The sequence below is a fragment of the Ziziphus jujuba genome, chromosome 3 (genome assembly GCF_031755915.1).
Source record: "Ziziphus jujuba cultivar Dongzao chromosome 3, ASM3175591v1".
NCBI lineage: Eukaryota > Viridiplantae > Streptophyta > Magnoliopsida > Rosales > Rhamnaceae > Ziziphus > Ziziphus jujuba.
This window is the reverse complement of record NC_083381.1, coordinates 30,887,277-30,911,362: the sequence shown is the minus strand read 5'-3', so window position 1 is coordinate 30,911,362 and position 24,086 is coordinate 30,887,277. Positions and strand designations below refer to the sequence as shown.

Sequence of the window (24,086 nt, the reverse complement as noted above, 5' to 3'; positions counted from 1 at the left end):
ATAATTTTTTAATATATATAAAAAAACAAAAACATATGACAAGAAAATAAAATAATATTAATAATCTTTACCATTAAAGAAAAATGAAGTATGAATCACAAAGGTAAAATGTAAATTAAAAAAACATAGGATTACTGGATCACCATGATATCCAGGTGCAATCTTGAAGGGCAAATTTAATAGATCTTGTCTATTAAAATTAGATGAAACCTGCAAGTGAAAATATATGCGAATATATTAAATATTAATGTAATTAACATAGACAAAACTTTGGTTAATAATAATTATACCTGCATAGATTGGAATATTGAAATAATAAAGTTTGTTGGATTGAACTTAAATTCTTACATCATTCTGTGCTATTTCACTAGCACATGATTGTTGTTGAGACGGTTCTCCAAGTGTAACAATTTTCTTCTTTCCAGCCCTTTCATGAGCATTTCTTGGTCTTGTAGATTTTCCATGTACTCTTTTTCTATTTTTAATTCCTTTAATTTTCTCACTAGTACTTGGTATAGTTGTAGCCTCTTTGATATTAGAAATCCCAATATAATCGTCTTCTAAATATGTATCCACATCTTCTAAAATCTTAGCAAGAGTAATCCTTGCAATTTTATATGTTTCTTCTATTTTTTGTTGCCTTCGTTGGCACTTGAGTTTGATTTCTACAAAGATTCTTATAACGTCTTGCCAAACTTACTTTAGGTTATTCATTTATAGTCTTTGCAAATACAAAATCAAACTTTCCTAACTTTGCAGACTTTGTCCATCGTTTCAATTTATATTGTATAAGACGTTTCTTTATATCCCTTGAAGAAAGAACTTTAAGAGCTTGGAAGCACAAAATTCCTAGAAACTCAAAGTTTCTACAGCTGCAAATCATTATATTATTAGAAAAATCATATTTAACAGTATGCTGAATTTGTCTTTTATGACTGGTAAGTTTGTACGCTGTCACTGTCCCAATATCACCAAAATTTGCATAGCACAATCATAAGCCTTACATAACTCATCTTGGAATACCTTGAATACTGTTGGGATGTAAATACTTACTGCATCTTTTAGAATTTCAACTGGAAATCATAATGATAGAGTACTTTGAGTCGCTTTGAAATCAACTTTTAATTCTTAATAACTGCTATCTTCAATTAACCTCTGAAAATGCTCAAAGAACCTTAATAAATTATATTGATAGCTAATATAGTTGTAACAGCCCAATCCACTCATATAAGATATTGTCCGCTTTGGGTCTAGCCTGCATGGTTGTAAAAGACCTCTCAAGGGAAAAGTATTTACACCATCATATAAGGCATGCTTCGTTCCCCTTTCCAACCAATGTAGGATCTCACAATCCACCCCCCTTAGGGTCCAGCATCCTCGTTGGCACACCGATCCGGGTCTGGCTCTGATACCAACTGTAACAGCCCAGTCTACCCGTATGAGATATTGTCCGCTTTGGACCCAGTCTACATGGTTTTAAAAGGTCTCTCAAGGGAAATGTATTTACTCCCTCTTATAAGGTATGCTTCGTTCTCCTTTCCAACTGATGTGAGATCTCATATAGTTTTTAAACACATTATTCATATTCTCACTTGGTTGAGTAGTAGTGATATCTGCACAAAAAGTCTCTCTGCCATAAACCAATGCCAATTTCTTTCTCAAATCAAACATTCGTATAAGCCAATCATTATCTTTAAGATTATATATTTCAAGCATTGCATTCCAAGCTAGAAAAAATTCTTGTTCTTCTTCACAATCATATATGTAGCTACTAAGATCTTTGACAAACTTTCAAAATTTTGCAAAAACTCCAATAAGATGTTTTGCTGTATTTTGATACAATTGCCATATACACAACCAGTGACATGTTTCTGGCCATTTAGAAGTTAATGCTTTTGCCATTGCTAGATCTTGGTCAGTAAGAATAGTTTTTGGTTTTTTGCTTGACATTGTAAAAGTATCAAACAACCAGGTAAATGTCTTAGCATTTTTATCATAAAATAATGCAGCTCCAAACATAGTAGTTTGTTCATGGTGGTTCACCCCTAAAAACATAGCAATAGGTCGACTACTTTGATTTTTCCTATAAGTTATATCAAAGTTAACTACATTACCAAAATGAAAGTATGAAATTGTAATTTTTGCATCTGCCCAGAAAATATTTCTTACCAAATCATCTTGATCCACTTGTATTGCATTAAAAAAAAAAAAAATTAGGATCTTCCAAAACACCACCTGTCTCTCCTACCTTCATTTGAATTGTTCTTTTAGTTTTCAAGTAATTCTTGTAATCATCGTGAATAAATCCAAGATTTTCATATCCACCTACTCGCTTAGCCATTAACTCCAAACTTGCTTTAGGAGTAATTCCTAAACTATCAGCTATATCTATTTCAGCTACTTGGACAAAAGTTAACTTCCTCTGATACCTATGTAAATGACTTTTGTTGGGAGGTGACGTCACATTTATATGTTGGGTAATGAAATTAGTAATACAATATTTACCAGTTTGATCCAAATTTATTTTCATTCTAGCTAAAAATTTAACATTAATATTTCATCTATCCTTTTCCTGAAAGCCTTCACAACAACAACGAAAAGTTCTATTTTTCATTTTTCCACCTTGATCTTTATATCCCTTACTCCTTCGAATGCCAAAACCAACCTTTTAAGCATAAGCAATATAAAAGTTATAAGCTTCATCTTCACTTTCAAATTCCATTCCAACTTTTGATATCATTTCATCCAAAACTTTAGAATGAATCGCTTCTATTTTTTCTTTACCGATTATGTTTCCTCCATCTTTTTTATCTTCATCTTCGAATGACATATTAATATCTTTAGGCACACAACTATCACTATCCATGATCTTCAGCACTACAATTAAGTATTATAAAGTGAAAATGAGAATCATAAAAATTAAAGATAGTTGTGTATATATTAAGTATTATAAAGTGAAAATGAGAATCATAAAAATTAAAGATAGTTGTGTATATATATCGTTTATATGACAAGCTTAATTATATTAAAGGAAAATATAATACCAAAGCAAAACAAAAATAACAATAATAATAATAATAATAATAATAATAATATTTTGAACCCTCGAATATTTTAACTTATAATAAAATATTAGAATATCACAAGAATGCAAGATCATATTCTAAACCCTATATTAATAAAAACAAAGCATATAAATGAAAAAGTATATAATTGAATTTTATGTGTTTTTTCTACTGCTAAGATTGAATATTATGTGATTGAAATTGAAATCAATATTGAATATAATAATTACATAAATTTACTCACCAAGGTGGTCAAGAATGTTGATGAGGAGAGTAATAATCACTTGAAATCAAAACTTACTGATGAAGTATCCAAGTTATGATAAATAGAGAAGCTTTTTTTTTTTTTTTTTTTTTGGTGGATAATAGGTAGGATGATAGAGATTTGGCTAAACACAAAATGACAAAGATGCTTTGATGTTGCTACAGTGCTTCACAGTAGAAAGACAAGTAGAGAAAGAAGTTGTTGTACAGTAAAAAGAAAAATAGAGAAAGAAGCTTTAGTGGTGCAGTGCCGCACAATAGAAAAAAATAATAATAATTAAAAAAATATAAAAGTTGTGGATTATATGAGAGAAGAACAGCATGGGAATTGCATAAGAAATAAAAAATATATGTATATAAAAAGAAGAAGAAGAATGGTACAGGCTTCATTTAAAATTTTAATGAGGTGAAACCTGAGTGGTGTTTTGTATTCACATGAAAAATTTGACCCGTTAGTATAGTTATGGAGAGTGAAGGTTACGAACGTAAAAGCATGAGAGAGAGTGTATGTGCGAATATATTAGTTGGCATTTTAAATGAGGTGTTCATTTTTTTTTTTTTTTATTGATAGGAATTAAGGACAGAAGATCTGTATCCGATATTTTATATATCTACCCAATATTAAAGTAATGAAATTTAATTGAATAGCTAATGACTTATAATTGAAACACTTAGATTTCGTTGGAGATAGTTTCTGTTTTTGCTTCCTCTTCTCCTTCTACTTCTACTTCATTCCCAAAAGAAAAAACTTTTACTTCTTTGGATTTTTTATTGACTTTAGTTAAAAAAAATTTCAAAACCCTGAAACACTCCTAGAAAACTATTTAAACATTTCCACAAACAGCTTTTAAATCCAATTTTCCAAAAGATATATGCCAAACAATACCTTAAAAAAAATCATTTTCTATTAATTTAATAATAAAAACGAGAACATATATAATTCATGTTTTTCTTGTTTAGAAAAAATCTATTAGATAAGTAAAAACTATAATATTTTTTACCAAAAAAGACGGGTAACAATGCTGGTAGAAGATGAATACAAAATCAAAAATAGATATTGAAATAACGAGAAAAATGTGAAGTCAATTTAAAAAATTAAAAGTAATGGAAAAGTAACATTTCAATAGAAAGCTAGAAAACAAATCAAATATAATAGGAATAGTAAGGCCCAAGTAAGATGACTTAATGGTTATAACATTTGAATTTAATCTTAACACTTAAGTTACTTCTTAGACTTTTAAAATGTATTAATAGTGTAGTTTGGATTTAGTCAAATATTAAATTTTATTTGGATAAAGTAAATTCAATATTGAGTGCGCCGTCCATATAAAACAATTGTGATGATAAAATTATAAAATCAAGTCAATGTAAGTTTGGTTGTCAATATGAAATTCCAAAATTCTATAACAAATACTATGCTGCCTACCGTTAATGCTTTTAATGGATATTACAAAAAATTGCTTTTAATGGGTATCAATTATTTGCATCGAACATCAAGACCCGCCAAACTTACATATTTACACAAACCACTCCAAGAATAAAATAGTCAATGCATATTTACACAAACAAAAAAAACAACCAACTGATAATACTGCAGACACAATAATAACAGCTTTTTTCTAGTTTCAACACCAAAAAAATTTAAAAAATAAAAAAAATAAAAAGACCACTTTATAGATTTTAAACATTATGTCTGATCTGCCTGAGGAAGATATATATTTTATAGGATGAAGAAAGTTGAAATTCGAAGGATGATGTAAGTGCTGCTCTCATTCTGGAAAGTTCAACCACACTTTCGTTTACACACTTTGCCAATTATTTTAACTATGATATATTATATATATATAGTCATATATGTATAACACCACCATCAGACCCAGTTGTTGTAGACTCGCAGTGGCCGTGGCTGGTTTTCATCTGGTTGGTTCATTTCCGTTCCTTTTACCATATTTTTGTTTATGTACACATACGCACATAAATGCCCGCAAACTTCTAGTCCCATGGTCTAGTGGATGAGTTATGGTCACTGGATCATAGGTTCAAGAAGAGGCAGGCAAAAAGAACACGCATATATCGTTATTTTGTGCCTTTATCTGCTTCGATTTTTGCAGAGAATTGTTTTTTTTTTTTTTTCTTTATGTTTGGTGGGCTGATCTTTTTTTTTTTTTTTTTTTTTTTAACTTTCCCATTTAGTATGATCTTTAAGCTTTTGTTACTTGAGAAAGTTTGAAGGTTATGAAATGAATAGTAACAATATTAGAAGTTTAGAACAAACATTATTAATTATTCTTTCAAATCCTACTGTCTTACAAAATTTCTAATCCACTTCTTTTTTTTTAAAAAAAGAAAAAAAAAAACAATTGGCAACTGTTAAATTAATATCAATCATCTAGCATGACTTATGATAACTCAACATCTTATTTAAGCTCTTTTATTGTGTTGTGTTCGAGTATGCATAGTTGTATACACTTTCTTAAGGGAGCGAAGATAGCTTTATAGTCAGAAGCAGAGTTTAGTGTTTGTTTATATGAGAATTTTAGTTTTAACTTGAAGGTTCTTGCTTTAGAGTCAGAAGCAGAGTTTAGTGTTTGTTTATATGAGAATTTTAGTTTTAACTAGAAGGTTCTTATACTGGCAGGAGCAAAATGCTAGGGAGTTGTAGAATTTGGTTGGTTTCCTCAGTAATATTACTATTGGGATTAACCATACCATGTTCATGTTCTTCGTTGAAAAGCAAAATCAAGACGAAATCTGCAGTTTTCTTATCCCCTAAGTTCGAAGTGGGACCTGGATCAGTGTCAAACAAATATTACTACAACATTGATTTCCCAAGAGGTCATATCGCTCTCAAAAGTTTTGATGCTGAAGTAGTTGATGAAGCAGGAAATTCTGTTCCTCTTTATGAAACTTATCTTCATCATTGGGTTGTTTCGAGGTATTATCACCGTAAGAATTCCCCAGAGCCAGATCAGGATGGCTTTAATTCTACAGATTTTGTTATCGTAAGAAACGATGGAATATGCCAGGAAAATGTTCTTGGACAGTATTATGGACTTGGATCCGAAACACGAAGAACAGCCACGCAGGTTCCTGATCCTTTTGGAGTTGAAGTTGGTAACGCTGCAGAAATCCCGTCTGGTTATGAGGAGAAATGGTTGCTCAATGTTCATGCCATTGATACTCGTGGCGTTGAAGATAAGTGGGGATGCATTGAATGCAGGTGTGATCTGTATAATGTTTCAAAGGACGAATCTGGCCAGCCTTTGAGTCCGGAGTACAAAGGCGGTCTTTCTTGTTGCATTGATGGTACAAGATGCAGGCTCAGTGAAGGCTTTGAGGGTCCCAAGAGAATTCTCTACCTGAGATATACTGTGAAGTGGTTTGATTGGTCTGATTTCATAGTTCCTGTTAAGATCTATATCTTCGATGTCACTGATATTATGAAGGCTTCGAAGAATTCAACTATGCCGCGTGCTGAACATAATTGCCTGGTAACAATATGTTAGAATTGCTGTTGGGAATTGATGTTTAGTCTCTTACTTTTACTATTTCTTAGTTTTATGATCAAAATATTTGAAAATATGATTATATTTTGGATAAATTTTTGTTACACCCATTGTTTAGGAGATAGGGCATATATATCCTATGAACTTTGGTTATACTTCCTAGTTCTTTTTGATGCAGTTCATTTCTATGGACAATTTTTAAAAGTTCTATTTGATGTGGTATAGGAAAAATATTCATTAAATTGAAAATAGAGCTTGGATACTTCATGGAATTCTAGTCCATAAATTTTGTTTTTGTTACATTTGGAGATTCTAAATTGTTTGTTTTAGGATGAAATTGTTATCATGAAATAAGTGAATCCTATGAATATGCATGTAGTTACTCTACCTAATCCCACACCAGTTCACTGAAAGGACCTTTTAGGAATTGAAATGTTGTTCATTTTAGACTTTTTGGAGAATTGATAAATACAGAGACACATATTATGGCACCAAGTGCTTCAAAAATAACGAGACTTTTGAGTCTCTTTAAGTTTCAAAAATGGTAGAAAAGGGAATCAAATTAGGCCTCAATTCAAGCAAAGCATATCATGACACAGTGTTGGCAGGTTTTTGCTAGTTAAATCCTCACTGTGATTGATCCATCGGTTTTCTCTTTGCACAGATCGAGTTTCAAGTCGAAAAATCTTGCAGTCCAAGTGTTACGACTAGTAATGCCTGCGTTGACACCAAAAGGACAAGTCTCAGTGTCCCTTCTGGGGGATATGTTATATATGGTGTTGCTCATCAGCATACTGGAGGAGCTGGTTCAACACTATACAAACAAGTAAATTTCTTCATAACAAACATTTTATCTAAGTAGTGTCAGAAATTTTCATGTAACTGCATTGCAAAATGATGAGTTTATTGAAGTTATTCTCTCTCCAATGATTTTGTTATTCTAGGACGGACGAACAATATGTTCATCTTTGCCAATTTATGGGAAGGGGAACGAAGTAGGAAACGAGGCTGGTTATGTAGTTGGAATGTCAACTTGTTATCCTCAACCTGGCTCTGTCAAGATCAATGATGGGGAGACTCTGATTCTGGAATCCATTTACAACAGCACACAATCACACGCAGGAGTAATGGGGCTGTTTTACATTTTGGTTGCAGACCAACTGCCAAATTACTAAGATTTTTAAACTCCTGAGATTTGAGAAATCATCACTTACCTCTAGATTTGAATAATAATCATTTAGCACCCTTGGGGTTGATTTTTGAATAAAGTCGAACCTTTTTTTTCAGAATTTTTTTTTTTTAATATATTTTGAATAAAGGGCTTTCATTAGAAACCAAAGCTACGCCAAAGAAGCCACGAATCATGCAGAAGCCAACCGACCAAAGTTGACTTATGCAATGTCTATTTTCCCTTTGTATGTGAAGATAAATATAAAATCAGTACTCTCATGTACATTATAATAATGTATCCTAAACAAAATCATTTAGTGAGACTTTTTTTTGGTAATAATCATTTAGTAGAGATTGCATTTTTATATTGACTAACAATATAATAGAAAGATAAATGAATTGCTCTTTTTTTTTTTTTTCTTTTTTTTAATATATGTTGCTATGTGGAGGAAAGGATGAAATAAGGTTTTGATGTTTATTTTGGCATAATACCGTAAAATAGACTTTTTATAACTAAAATTTGTCAAAAATCAATCTAAAGAATGGTAAGTGATATTTATATAAATTTTAGAAGGGTAAATAATGATTTTATAGTTATAAAATAGACTTTTTATAAGTAAAATTTGTCAAAAATCAATCTGAAAGATGGTAATTGAATAATTATCCAAGCTTATAGAAGGGTAAACAAAGAATTTTTAAATTTCGGAGCTCTAAAAGATTTTTCATCAAACCTTTCGGAGGTAGAAAAAATTTTCCCTTAGAAAAAAAAAAAAAAAGAAGCTTAATTGTGGCCTCAAAATGGCTTGCAACGATGGTTCAGAGGATACTGATGTACCTGATGGATTCAAAAACAAATTTCCGAGAAGTATTACGTAATAACATTTGATTAGTCCTTTTGTGTTTTAATTTTTAGTACTGAAAGAAGCACACATATAAAAAATACAATATCTTTTACCATGTTTTAGTCCAATCAATTACAGTATTTACTAAACTAAGGCTTAAATTTTTGTTTTTATTTATTTTTTTCTAATTTATTTTGGAGAAAAGTACTTTGACAAAAGAGGCAATAAGTTGATTTCAAATTAAAAAAGTTAATGAGAATGGCAATGCTGCAGATTTGACCACCGCTCCAGGTGGCTTGGAATACTAGTTTAATTCAACAAGCTTTCCTTCTTCGTGATGCTTCCGTTATCTTAAATATTCCTAATATTGGTTTTATTTCGCAACCTGACAAATTAATATAGTTTTAAAATAAAAAGTGGCTGATATAATACGGCGCCTACCATGGATATTAATTAATTGGTTTGGTAAACACTTGAATAAAATAGAATATCTAGTTCACCTGCAGGGAATGAATGGTGGAATATATATATATATATATATATATATATATGGAGTGAGAAAGTGACAAATATGATCCCTGATTTTGAAATTTTCAAAAAGTTTTTAGTCAAGTTATTAATTCTTTGCGGAAGCTAGCTATAATTTTTTTTTTTTTCCTAACCTTGGAATAATGAACCTGCAAGAAGAAAAATAGGTGATCATTCTATCCAATAAAAAAATTATTTTAGTTCAAAATGATCATTATGTAAAGTCCCAACAAGTTTATTGCTGAGATTGACGTGGACAAATACACTCTAAATTTATTTAGAAAAAAAAGTTTGAAAACGTATTTATTATGACTTAATGAGAGAAATACATCACCTGCCACCTAATGTGTAGTATGCACCTAAATTTACATAGTAATGTCCAAAACGCAAAAACAAACTGAGGGCTCTAAATTTATACAGTAATGTCCAAAGTGCCAGTGCTGGTGCACAGTTATGTACAATAAATAAAAAAATAAAAAAAATAAAAAAATCTTTTATGGATTTATTCCTTTTCGGAAAGAACCCAAGCGCTGTTTACAGAAGGCGTCTTAATGCTTGGGGAACAGAGATTTACAATGTGGGGTTAACTTGCTGCCATGGCTTCCCTGGTCAACTCAACTCTGATCTCCGCAAGCTTGCTGAACTCACTCTTCATACTTTGTTTGTTGAGTGCGATCTTAGAAAATGACATAGACACTTATTCATAATTCCCACTCCAATTCAGGATATGCTCCGGAGGGTGAGAGTGAGCATATATATTTGTATATGCTGCTGGTTAACTAAAGGGGTTGGTTTTCGCAAACACACCGTTTCTCTAACAAAGGGCTTGCCTTGCACACACCGTAAATCTCCATTCCCCAAGCGTTCAAATGTGTTCTGTAAACAGCGCTTGGGCGCTTTCTACAGCACTACCATCCTTCCCTATCTGTTTTCTCTCTCTAAAATAAAAAGGTTACAAAACAAAGGCCAACTTGTGCCCCATATCATCGCACTGCAAAATAACTACCTTTCTTCTTGCTAATTGTATTAGGCCCAGCCGAACTAAATTTTAGAGAGAAACCTACCACCCACTGCCACTCTTCTCCCTCACAATCCATAGCATTTTATATTATATATATATATATATATATTGTGATTATCGTATCATCAAAAACACATAAACACACAAAATTATGAAAGATAAAAACACAAAAATATTGAAAAGGAAAAGATATATTAATTTTTCTCTTAAATTAATACAAAAAAATTTTCTAAAAAAAAATTCTCTTTGAAATTTCTAAAACTACTTGATACAAGATTGAAAAACTAGACAATTATTTATAAGATTTCTAAAATTACCTTTATTTACAAAATAACTTGCCCATGAAATAAACTTTAACTATTAAGTAGATTGAGAAAACAAATAAAAATTTTAATGGGCTAGATTTTAAGAGAAGGTTCGACCCTACATAGTTCACTGAGAGGACCTTTTAGGAATTGAAATGCAGTTCATTTTAGACTTTTTTGAGAATTGATAAATACACAAACACATATTATGCCATTAACTACTTCAAAAATAACGAGTAACTTGTGAGTCTCTTTAAGTTTCAAATATGGGAGGGAATCAAATTGGAAGTCAATTCAACCAAAGCATATCATAACACATTGTTGACAGGCTTTTTGCTACTTCAATCCTCACTGTGACTGATCCAGTGGTTTTCTTTTGCACAGATCGAGTATGATGTCGAAAAATCTTGCAGTCCAAGTGGTAGGACCCTTAACGCCTGCATTGACATCAAAAGGACAAGTCTCAATCTCCCTTCTGCGGAATATGTTATCTATGCTGTTGCTCATCCCTTCTGCGGAATATGTTATCTATGCTGTTGCTCATCAGCATACTGGAGGAATCAGTTCCACACTATACAGATAAGTAAATTTCTTTCTACAAATATTCATCAAAATCTTGCTAGAATTTTCATGTAACCGCATTGTAAAATGAGGATTTTAATGAAGTTATTCATTCTCCAATGATTTTGTTACTCTAGGATGGACAAACAATATGTTCATCTTTGGCAATTTATAGGAACGGGAAGCAAGTAGGAAACGAGGCTGGTCACGTAGTTGGAATGTCAAATTGTTTTCCTTAACTAGGCTTCGTCAAGATCATGTAAAGTATTTTCATTTATGTGTGAATGATTAGTGGGCTTTAATGGGCCTTTAATGGTATTAAATGAGTTTTAATGTTTGTTACATTTTGAGTTCTGGAGTTTTTTTTGGAAAAAAATGGGTTTTTGAAAACAAGAAAAAGAAAGATTGAATAATAGACTCTCATCCCACACATGATTTTTGGAAGAACAAGAGTGAAAACAATTTTTTCTGGCATTTTTGCATTGTGAGAGTGGTAAGGCAAAGGTACTCTAAAAGTTTGAAGGAAAAGCTTTGGTGGTACTGTGTCCGAGAGCTTTATAGAATTCGTCAGCTATCGAAAAATACCTGCACCGGTTGGACGGGAATAATTTTAAAGACATTGTGGTACCACACAGGTCTCGGACAGATTCATCTAAAAGATTATCAAAATAAAGGAATACAGGTTCTTAAATTTAATTTTGATTATTTTCCTGTTTTTTGTTTACAATCGTTTTCTACATCATTCCACATATATATACATATATTATCTATATTATTTATATAATTTATCAACAATCTTAAGACTTCCCTTATTGTGTATGTAGATATATGTGGATCATATGGTTTTTGTTCTTTGTTATGATCTGTGTATGTGTTGTCGGAGAAGGGGAAAAAAAATTATTTTAATTTTGGCTTCAAACCCCTGTATAATTTTGTGGATGAGCTCTAATTTTTATTTTGCTTAATCGATTAATATTGCCTATGATTTAATGTTTTGGTGTTTTAATTTTTTTTATTTTATGGATTTACAATTTTGTACCGGATTTGAAAAGGGGAAAAAAAAAATTTTTTTTGAAGAACCCGTATGTAATATTGGGGGTGAGTGTTTATTTATTTTTTGTTTTATTAAACTTTTTTTTCCATAAAACTGCTTGCCCATGATATATGAAATTTATGGTGATTTTTCGGTATTTTTACGTTGCCGGAATTGTAAAACTTGGTTGAAAAATTGAAACTGGATCGGCTGACCCATTTACCAAGAAAATAGATAAAAAAACAATCCGGTTGGAGATTGAAAATGGATTAATGGGTTGGAAAAATAAGTACGGGCCAGTTCTAGATGATTAGGTCTAAATTTTAAATTTTGATAGACTTAACCCAGTTCCAAAGCACAGTCCGTGGTTAGAACAAGTTATTGTTTAGCCCAAGATCCAAGCCCAGACCAAATCCAGGTCCATGAGGATTTGGCCCAATTGCTTAAGGCCTGACACGTGTCACGAAATAAGTGGTGATTCATGGCTAGACAAGGTGACGACAAGTGGCACAAAAAGGCAAGGTGACGTGGGGCACAATGGCGAGGTCACGTATTGCACAGTCACAAGGCCACAATGTCACCTATTCATGGCGCCACGCATCGTGCATCAAAGGGTGATATGTGTTGACCTATGATAAGTGACACATGTCGAACTCTTACACGTGCCACGTGTTACACTAAGGATGTGCCATATGTCGACATGTGCATGTGACATGTGTTGCCTCTGGCATGTAACCCCTATCTATAAGAGAACGTGCCACCGTGTTGGACCCCAGAGAGCGACATGGCGTGACATTAGACGACACATGGTTGCCATGTCAGCATGATATGCCACATGGCAGGTTTCGCATCAGCATAGGGATGCCACGTGTCACTACCATATCAGCTGACTACCACATCAGCAATAATAACACATCAGCATGACATCAGTGATGATGTCATCATTATATAATTGATGATATCAACCCTGATGGGTGCATAAAACAATTTTATGGGTATATACAGCAATTCTATATGTGTATATAGAAATTTTGTGGTGTATACAAAAACTCTAAAAAATCACATTTTTTTCTATTTTCCTATTGGAAATTAGTTATAATTAGTTTATTGAGATAGAAAAAACAACTAATTGATTTATGATTTTTGTGATTTTACAGAAATGACAAGTGTAGATAGTGTGAGCATGGCTACTCAGACTCCTGTAATTCAAGTGCCTCCTTTTACAAATCATGCAGAGAGACCTGAGAAGTTCAATGGAGTAAATTTTAAAAAGTGGCAATAAAAGATGTTGTTCTACTTGACTACACTGAGCCTTAAGAGGTTTCTAAATGAAGATGCACCACCTACTAATGAAGAGAGTGACAAAGAGACACTCATGGTGATGGACACATGGACACATTCCGATTATTTATGTCGGAATTATGTCTTAAATAGCCTATCTGATGCCTTGTACGGAGTGTACTGTAGCCCAAAGTCAACAAAAGGGTAGTGGAAAATTTTGTGTCGGAAGTATGTCCAAGTGGTAGGACCAATAATGCCTGCATTGACACCAAAAGGACAAGTCTTACTCTCCCTTCTGCGGGATATGTTATCTATGCTGTTGCTCATTAGTATACTAGAGGAATCAGTTCCACACTATACAGACAAGTAAATTTCTTTCTACAAACATTCATCAAAGTCCTGCTAGAAATTTTCATGTAACTGCATTATAAATGAGGAGTTTAATGAAGTTATTTGTTCTCCAATGATTTTGTTACTCTAGGATAGACAAACAATATGTTCATCTTTGCCAATTTATGGGAATGGGAACAAAGTAGGAAACGAGGCTAGTTACGTAGTTGGAATGTCAACTTGTTTTCCTTAACCAAGTTTTGTCAAGATTATGTAACGTATTTTCATTTATGTGTGAACGATTTGTAGGCTTTAATGGGCCTTTAATGGCATGAAATGAGTTTTAATGTTTATTCTGTTTGAGTTTTTGAGATTTTTTGGAAAAAAAAAAAAAAAGGTTTTTGAAAACAAGAAAAAGGAAGATTGAAAAATAGACTCTCCTCCCACATGTGATTTTTGGAAGAACAAGAGTGAAAACAATTTTTTCTGGCATTTTTGCATTGTGATCTAAAAGTTCAAAGGGGAAGCTTCAATGGTGCTGTGTTCGAGAGTTTTATAGAATCTGTTTGGAAAACACCCGCAACAGTTGGACAAGAATAGTCTTAAGGATACTGTGGTACCATACAGGTCTCGGGCAGATTCATTAAAACAATCATCAAAGTAAAGGAATACAGGTTCTTAAATTTATTTTGATTATTTTCCTCTATTTTGTTTACTATTGTTTTATTTATCATTCCACAAGTAATATACATATATTATCTATATTATTTATATAATTTATTAACAATCTTAATACTATCCCCGATTGTATATATAGATATATGTGGATTGTATGGTTTTTGTTCTTTGTTGTGATCTGTGTATGTGTTGTTGGAGAAGGGGGGAAAAAAATTATTCTAATTTTGGCTTCAAACTCGTGCATAATTTTGTGGATGGGCTCTAATTTTAATTTTGTTTAATCGATCAATATTGCCCATGATTTAATGTTTTGCTCTTTTTTTTTTTTTATGGATTTACATTTTTCTACCGGGTTTGAAAATGGGGAAAAAAATTAATTTTTTGAAGAATTCGTATGTAATATTGTGGGTGAGTGTTTATTTATTTTTTGTTTTATCAAAAATTTTTCCATAAAATTGCTTGCCCATGATATTATGAATTTTTTGGTGATTTTTAGATTTTTTTCATCGTCGAAACAATAAAAATTGGTTGAAAATTTGAAACCGGATCAACTGATCCATTTACCGAGAAAATAGGTCCAAAACGACCCGGTTGGAGGTTGAAAACGGGTTAAGGGGTCCAAAAAACGAGTACGGGCCGATTCTGGGTGATTAGGTTTGAATTTTAAATTTTGATGGACCTAGTCCAGTTCCAAAGCCCAGCTTGTGATTAGAATATGTTACTATTTAGCCCAAGATCCAAGCCCAGACCAAACTCAGGCCCATGAGGATTTGGCCCAAATGATTAAGGCCCGACACATGTTGCGATATAAGTGGTGACTACACAATGGCAAGGCAAAGTCGCACAGCTACGTGTCGCATAGTCACAAAGCCACATGTCGTGCATTAAATGGTGACATGTGTCAACCTATGACAGTTGACACGTATAAGACTCTGACATGCATCACGTGTCGCACTAAGAAGATACCACATGTCGACCTGGTACAGATAACACATGTTGCCTTTGGTGCGTAACACGTGTTTGTCAAAGAGCACGCCACATGTTGGACCTCAAAGGGCCACGTGGTGTGACGTCAGTCGACACGTGGCTGGCACATCAGAACTATGTGCCATGTGGCAGGCGCCTCGTTAGCACGATGTGTCATGTGGCAGGTGTCACGTTAGCATGGGGATGCCACGTATCACTGCCACATCAGCAATAGTGACACATTAGAATGACATTAGCAATGATGTCAATATTGTGTAATTGATGATGTTAGCCTTGGTGGGTGTATAAAGAAATTTTATGGGTGTGTACAGTAATTTTGTGAATGTATATAGAAATTTTGTGGAGAATATAGAAACCTTAAAAAATCACATTTTTTTTGTGTTTTCCTATTGGAAATTGGTTATAATTAGTTTGTTAAGATAGAAAAAAACAACTAATTGATTTCAAATTTTTATGATTTTACAGAAATGGCAAGTATAGATAGTGTGACCATGCCCACTCAATCTCCTATAATTCAAGTGCCTCCTTTTGTAAACTATGCAAAGAGACCTAACAAGTTTGATAAGGCAAAATTTAAAAGGTGGCAACAGAAGATATTGTTCTACTTGACTATGTTAGGGCTTGCGAGGATCCTAACTAAAGACGCACCACCTACTAATGAAAAGAGTGACAAAGAGACACTCATGGCAGTGGACACATGGAAGCATTCCATTTATTAATATTAGAATTATGTCCTAAATGGCCTATCTCATGCCTTGTATGGAGTGTACTGTGGCATGAAGTTAGCTCTTTCGCTGTGGAAAACTTTGGATCGGAAGTATAAAATTGAGAATGCTGGGTTCGAAAAGTTTGTTGCAAGCCAATTCTTGGACTACATAATGGTGGATAACAAGCCATTAATGAGTCAAGTACATGAGTTGTAAATGCTCATCCAAGAACTTCTTACCGAAGAGATGTTTATTAATGAGGCCTTTCAAGTAGTTGCTATGATTGAGAAGCTACCTCTTAATTAGGGAGACTTCAGAAATTATCTTAAGGAAAAGAAAAAGAAAATGGATATTGAGACTCTTGTTGGTAAGCTTTGTATTGAATATGACAATAGGAGGTTTGACAAAAGATCCATGGAGACCGTGGTGAAGGCCAATATTTTGGAGCATGGGAGTAGTTCCAAGAATAAGAAGAATGTTAGAAAAAGTTTCAAATTGGGGCCTAAAGGAGGCATCTCCAAGAAGGCCAAATTTCAACACAAATGCTTTAACTGTGATAAGAGGGGTCACAGAGCGGCGAAATGCAAATTGCCAAAAAGAAAGAGGAACAAAAAGGCACAGAAGATGGAGCACATCACTCAAAAGGTTAATGACATTGACCTTAGCACTGTAATCTCTGAGATGAACTTAGTGGGATATAATTCAAGAGAGTGGTGGATAGATACGGATGCAACCTACCATAAGTGTAACCTACCACGTGTGTGCAGATAAAAACATGTTCACCTCCTTCGAACGAAAGAAAAATGGAGAAAAGTTGTTCATGGGTAATTCTACCATATCGAAAATCCAAGAGCAGAGCAAGATAGTCTTGAAAATAACCTCTAGGAAGAATCTGACTATGAATAATGTATTGTATATTCAGACATTCGTAAGAATTTGGTGTCTAGATTGCTGCTAAGCAAACATGGTTTTTGTTTAGTGTTTGAGTCAGATAAAGTTATTTTGTCCAAATATGAAATGTTTGTGGGAAAGGACTATGTAGCCAATGGTTTATTCAAACTGATTGTAATGACTGTAAAGCCAAAGAATATTGATAAAGCTAGTACTTCTTCTGTTTACTTGCTTGAGTCTTCCATTTTATGGCATGGTATACTAGGATATGTTAATTTTAATTCTCTGGGGAGGTTAATTAACTTGAATCATATTCCCACGTTTGAAATTGATTCCAAATATAAATGTGAAACTTGTGTAAAGGCAAAATCAATAAGGTTATCGTATTAAACAATTGAGAGAAATAATGAACATTTGGATTTAATACATATCAATGTATATGATTTGAAATTCACACCGATTAGAAGTGGTAATAAATATTTTATCACCTTTATTGATGATAGCACGAAATATAGCTATGTGTATTTGCTTAGGAGCAAAGATGAGGCTATAGAGAATTTTATTTTCTATAAAACTGAAGACGAGAATCAACTCAACAGAAAAGTTAAAGTGATTAGAAGTGATCATGATGGTGAGTATGTAACTACATTTGGAGAGTATTGTACTCAACATAGCATTATACATGAAGTTACTCCACCATATTCACCACAATCAAAAGGTATGGCTGAATGGAAAAATAGAACTTTGAAAAAAATTATGAATGCAATGCTGATAAGTTCTAGAGTATCGGAAGAACCAAGTAAAAGACACCCTATGAGCTATGGAAAGGAAAACAACCTTCCTATAAATACTTACATGTTCCTCGTTTTGTCGGCAAACGATGTTTTAAATGAGGTACCCCGGAAGGACCAAGTAAAGACACCGTATGAGCTATGGAAAGGAAGACAACCTTCCTCTAAATACTTATAAGTGTGGGGGTGTCTAGTCAAAGTTGTGGTACCTACTCCAAAGAAAGTTAAGATAGGTCCCAAAATAGTTGATTGCATATTTATAGGATATGCACAAAATAATAGTGCATATTGCTTTCTCGTGTATAGATCATAAATTCTTGATATACATAAGAATACAATAATTGAATCGAGAAATGCATAATTTTTCGAGTATATTTTTCCATATAAGATTGAAAAAGGACCGATAGCCATGATAGTGATGAAGATCAGGAGACTGAAGTTAAGACTGAGGTTGAACTAAGATGAAGCAAGAGAGTAAGAACTAAAAAATCGTACGGTCTAGATTTTCTTACCTATATGCTAGAAAGTAAACCTCAAAACTTGCAAGAGGCTATAAATTCTCCTGAAGGAAATTTATAGAAAGAAGCTATAAAAAGTGAAATTGATTCAATCTTGCAGAATCACACTTGTAAGTTAGTAGATCTTCCTCCAGGCTGTAAACCCTTAGGCTACAAATGGATTTTTAAAAAACAAGATGAAAACAGATGGAGCAATAGATAAATACAAGGCAAGACTTGTAATTAAGGGATACAAGCAATAAGAAGGCCTTGATTATTTTTATACTTATTCTCCAGTAATGAAAATAAATTCCATAATAATGGTACTGGCAATAGCAATAAATTCCATAAGGATGGTACTGGCGATAGCTGCTTTGCGAGATTTTGAAGTACATCAAATGGATATGAAAACAGTTTTTCGTAATGGAGATTTTGATGAAGAGATCTATATGGAGCAACCTAAGGGTTCCTCCACTCCAGGACAAGAAAATAAAATCTGTAGATTGGTGAAGTCCTTGTATGGACTTAAACAAGCTCTAAAGCAATAGTATCAAAAATTTGATAGTGCCATGCTAAGTGATAGATTTAAAATAAATGAGTGTGACAAGTGTATCTATGTAAAAGATACAGAGAATGGATATGTCATTCTTTGTTTTTATGTAGATGACATACTCATTGTGGATGGTGACGATAGTATGGTTTGAACTACAAGAGCCATATTAAAATCCAAATTTGACATAAAAGATATGAGACTTGCTGATGTGATTTTAGGAATGAAAATCATGAGAACTTCGATTAATGAAATCATTCTTAGTCAAACGCATTATGTGAATAAAATACTGGCTAATTTTAGTAAAGATGATACTATTATAGCTAGAACACCCATAGATGTGAGTTTACACTTATCCAAGAATAAAAGAGAGAGTGTATTTCAAGTGGAATACACAAGTGTGATTGGAAGTCTGATGTACTTGATGAATTGTACAAGACTAGACATAGCCTATGCTATAAGTAGACTGAGTAGACACACGAGTAATCCAAATGCTGATCATTGAAAAGTAATCATAAGAGTACTAAGGTACTTATAATATACTCATAAATATGGACTGCATTATACAAGATATCCTGCTGTATTAGAAGGATACAATAATGCTAACTAAATATCAGATGTTAAGGATTCAAAATCCACTAATGGCTATCTATTTACATTAGCGGGTACAGCTGTGACATGAAAGTCCTCAAAACAAACTATGATAACTCGATCCACGATGAAATCTGAGTTCATCCCATTAGATAAATATGGTGAAAAGGCAGAATGGTTATGCCAATTTTCGGAGGACATTCCAAGGTGGCCGAAACCTATGCCAGCAATAAGTATACATTGTGATAGTTAATCTGCAATTGGAAAAGCATAAAATATCATGCATAATGGAAAGTTTAGACATATTCATCGTAGACATAATTCCATTAGACAATTAATCTCAATTGAAGTTATCTCGATAGACTATGTAAAGTCAAAAGATAACATAATGGATCCGCTAACTAAAGGGTTAAATAGAGAATTAGATGAAAAATCATCGAGGGAATGGGACTGAAGCCTGTGAGTAAAGTCGATATGATGAAAACCCAACCTAATTAACTAGAGATCCCAAGATCTAGATTCAATAGGACAACGCAATTGTAAAAACTAGTATGAATCACCGTGGGGTTAATCCTCTCTTCATTCCTATGATAAAACAGTAATAGAAAAAAGTTAAGCATAAAGTATGCTTTTAATGATTCCTATAAGTGTGTGTTTGGTAGTTTATACATATTTATGCTGACTACATTGGAAATAGAAATCACCTATGTGAGAAAGAAGAGTGGCTACTTCAAAGGAGAATTGTTAAAAGCGCAATTCCTTAGAAACTCTGTAGAATTAGGTATGTGTTCGAAGCCAAAATGAACACAACAGTAAGAACTGAAGTGTACCAGGAAGGAACCTGTGTGAACTATATTGTTATTTACACAAACAATGAAATGGTTCAAAGATATCGCATCTACCATTAGTCAGTAAAGAAGGTATAGTCTCATACGGAAATGTTCAAAAAGTAACATCTATCTATCTTATGCAGGTTCCAACTATAGAACTTTACCACTAGAGTCTTGCATAGTCTCTAGTAGTCAAATCATTTATGTCGGAGATTGTAACGTATTTTCATTTATGTGTGAATGATTTGTGGGCTTTAATGATATTAAATGAGTTTTAATGTTTAATCTGTTTAAGTTTTGGAGTTTTTTTGTGAAAAAAAAAATGGGTTTTTTAAAACAAGAAAAAGAAAAATTGAAAAATAAACTGTCCTCCCACACGTGATTTTTGGAAGAACAAGAATAAAACACAATTTTTTCTGGCATTTTTGCATTATGAGAGGGGTAAGGCAAAGGTACTTTAAAAGTTCGAAGGGAAAGCTTCGATGGTGCTGTGTCCGAGAGTTTTATAAAATCCGTTGTATCTTGGAAGACGACCGTCAGAAAACACCTGCACTGGTAGGAGGGGAATAGTCTTAAGGACACTGTGATACCACAGATGACTCGAATAGATTCATAAAAAAGATCATCAAAGTAAAAGAATATAGGTTCTTAAATCTAATTTTGATTATTTTTCTATATTTTATTTACAATTGTTTTATTTATCATTTCACATGTATATACATATATTATATCTATTATTTATATAATTTATTAACAGATCAATGATGGGGAGACTCTTATTCTGGAATCCAATTACAACAGCACACAATCACACACAGGAGTAATGGGGCTGTTTTATATCTTGGCCATGCTTCCCTTCCATATTAAACATTGAGTAAGATTTTTAAACTCCTTAAATTTTAGAAATCATCACTTACCTGTAGATAAAAACCTTGAAGTTGATTTTTGACTAAAGTTGACCTTTTTTTTTTTTTTTTATAACTGAATAAAGGGTTTTTATTAGAAACCAAAAGCAATGACAAGAGAAGCCCCCAATCATGTAGAAGCCAACTGACTAAAAATATGATAGAAAGATAAATAAGTTGCATTTTTTTTAATATATATTGTTATGTAAGGAAAATGGTGAAATAAATTTTTTGATGTTTATTTTGGCATAAAACAATAAAAGACTTTTTACGAGTAAAATTTGTCAAAAATCTATATAATATATTAAAAAAAAAATTATATGCGTCACGTGTCAGCACACCATTCTTCCAAATTTCCTCTAAAAATATGTTTTTTTATTTGATGTTATTCATTTATTATTTATTAATTATTATTCATTATCTTACCATTTATGGATACAACTAAATATATATAAAATTAAATTTTGATATAATTTAATTTTATATGGTAATAATTGTGAAATATTTTTATTTTATTTATTATTATTTATTATTTATCATTCATTATCTTATCTTTTATGGATATAATTAAATATACATAATTAATTTTTAATAAAATATTTGATTTGATATTATTTGCCAAACATATATTTATGGGTTTCGGTAACCATAATTAAAGATATAAGCCCGTACATGTACAATATATATATATATATATATATATAATTAAAGATTTAGAGAATATTCCTTTGCATATACTATTATTTAATATTTTATTTTATTTTATTTATTAAATAAGTTAAATACATTTGGCTCTAAATTAGTAAGTGACACCCTCTGGTTTTTTAAAATTTTGGTATTGAATATTTTGTTAGTTTTTATTTCTTTCATATTTCTGTTTTAGGGTTTAGGTTTTTTTTTTTTTAATTCTTTAATCTCAATTTTTTTTTAATGGATCCTAAACATGATCATATTAATCATAAGCATGTACGTGAGTCATGCTATGGATTTTTGAAAGAAATTGATGATTCTGAATTAAGATATGATGTAGAAACTCTTAAAAAAGAAGAAGATGCTTCTAACGAAGCATCCTTGCTTATTAATTTACCTTTGTCTATCAATTTTTTCAAGATGATAGATAAGAAAAAAATAAAAATAAGAAGACGGAGGAGATTATTCAAACCGAGGGTATGCAAGAAAAAGCAATACGATCATAAAATCAAATATATTTATCATTAATAAAAAATTTTATTTTATTTTGAAAAATATTTTGAGACAGATCGATTTTATCGACCACATCAATGCGAACAAAATGCAGTGGACATTTAAAATTTGTGTCCTAAGACTTTGGAAAGTCTCATATTTTGATGACAAATCAGAAATTAGTAGAATTGAAATGGTGTTAATGGATCAGCATTTTTTTTTTCATCACATGTTATTGATATTATTATTATTATTATTATTATTATTATTATTATTATGTGTTTATATTATACAATATAATATCGTGCATGTGTATATAATATACTATAGAATATATTATTATTATTATTATAATTATACTTATTATTATATATAATATATACAATATTGTGCATGTGTATATAATATACGATATAAATATATTATTATTATTATTATTATAATTGTACTTATTATTATTATATAGATTATACAGTGTAATCTTATATATATAATAATATAATAATATTATGTATCCATTCTTTTGTTTAAGATTTAAAAATTTTAACAAATATTTATAGGGTGGAAGGATTCATGCTACAATAAAGCGTTCATTGGTTCATCGTTTCAATCCATTGATTCATGAAGGTCAATTATATTTAATGCAAAATTTTATAGTTAGATTCAACAATGTCAATTTTAAAACTACAAGACACAAATACAAACTGAATTTTATGTTAAAGACTAATATTGTTGACATTTTGGATGAAAGTTTTCTAATGCAATCATGTTCATAAAATAAAATAAAATAAAATAAAATAATTATCTGTGTTAAAAATATTCTATATATGGTATAAATAGTTATAAATAGAAACAACGAGTTATAAAATATAATGAAAATAATTATTTTATAAAACAATTTTAAAATATTTATAAAAAGAAAAATCCCTTAAATTAATATATATATATATATATATATATTAGATGATGGAAAAGATATAGAGGATGTTATTATTTCATTTAAATTGAATTCTTTATCTAATCAAATTAAACATAAGGATCTAACATAAGAAAATTAATTATTTTCAAAGAATCAAAAAATATATTTGAATTTGAATTTTAATATCATAGATGGAAAATATTATATAAATACATTTGAATTTGAATTAAATTATATAAATACATTTTGATTTGAATTTGAATTTTATAGGTGAAAAAAATTTAAATAGGTAAATATTTTTTAATTGAATTCCATAAATAATTGATCTTATAAGGTAAAAATATATTTATAGGATAAATAAAAATAATAATAACAATGATAAATAATTAAATTATATTATGAGCATTTAATATATGAAAATTAATTATTTGCAAGAAATCAAAAAATATATTTGAATTGAAATTTAAATTCTATAGATGAAAAATATTATTTAAATACGTTTAAATTTAAATTTAAATTCTATATATGGAAAAATTAAATAGGAAAATTACATAGGTAGAAAAAATTATATAGATAATTTTTGAATTTGAATTTTATAATTGAATATTATTATATATAGAAGTCAAATTTATAATTTTTAATAAACTTTTAT

At 31.3% G+C, this 24,086-nt stretch overlaps 1 protein-coding gene across 1 annotated transcript; it reads left to right on the top strand.

The window, feature by feature from the left end:
* The first annotated feature begins 5,071 nt into the window (after positions 1 to 5,071).
* On the top strand, positions 5,072 to 8,330 carry LOC107423512 (uncharacterized). The gene is made up of 4 exons (XM_016033082.4): positions 5,072 to 5,249; positions 5,968 to 6,820; positions 7,500 to 7,661; positions 7,780 to 8,330. Exons 2-4 carry the CDS (start codon positions 5,975 to 5,977, stop codon positions 8,008 to 8,010), a joined length of 1,239 nt encoding a protein of 412 aa, XP_015888568.2. The 5' UTR covers positions 5,072 to 5,249; positions 5,968 to 5,974; the 3' UTR covers positions 8,011 to 8,330.
* The last annotated feature ends 15,756 nt before the right edge of the window (positions 8,331 to 24,086 follow it).

Excerpts from the sequence above, each read along its gene's own strand:
- LOC107423512 (XM_016033082.4), top strand. The coding sequence starts at position 5,975 with ATGCTAGGGAGTTGTAGAATTTGGTTGGTTTCCTCAGTAATATTACTA. Across the intron at positions 6,821-7,499 it reads GTGCTGAACATAATTGCCTG|ATCGAGTTTCAAGTCGAAAA; the intron begins GTAACAATATGT and ends CTCTTTGCACAG. Across the intron at positions 7,662-7,779 it reads GTTCAACACTATACAAACAA|GACGGACGAACAATATGTTC; the intron begins GTAAATTTCTTC and ends TTGTTATTCTAG.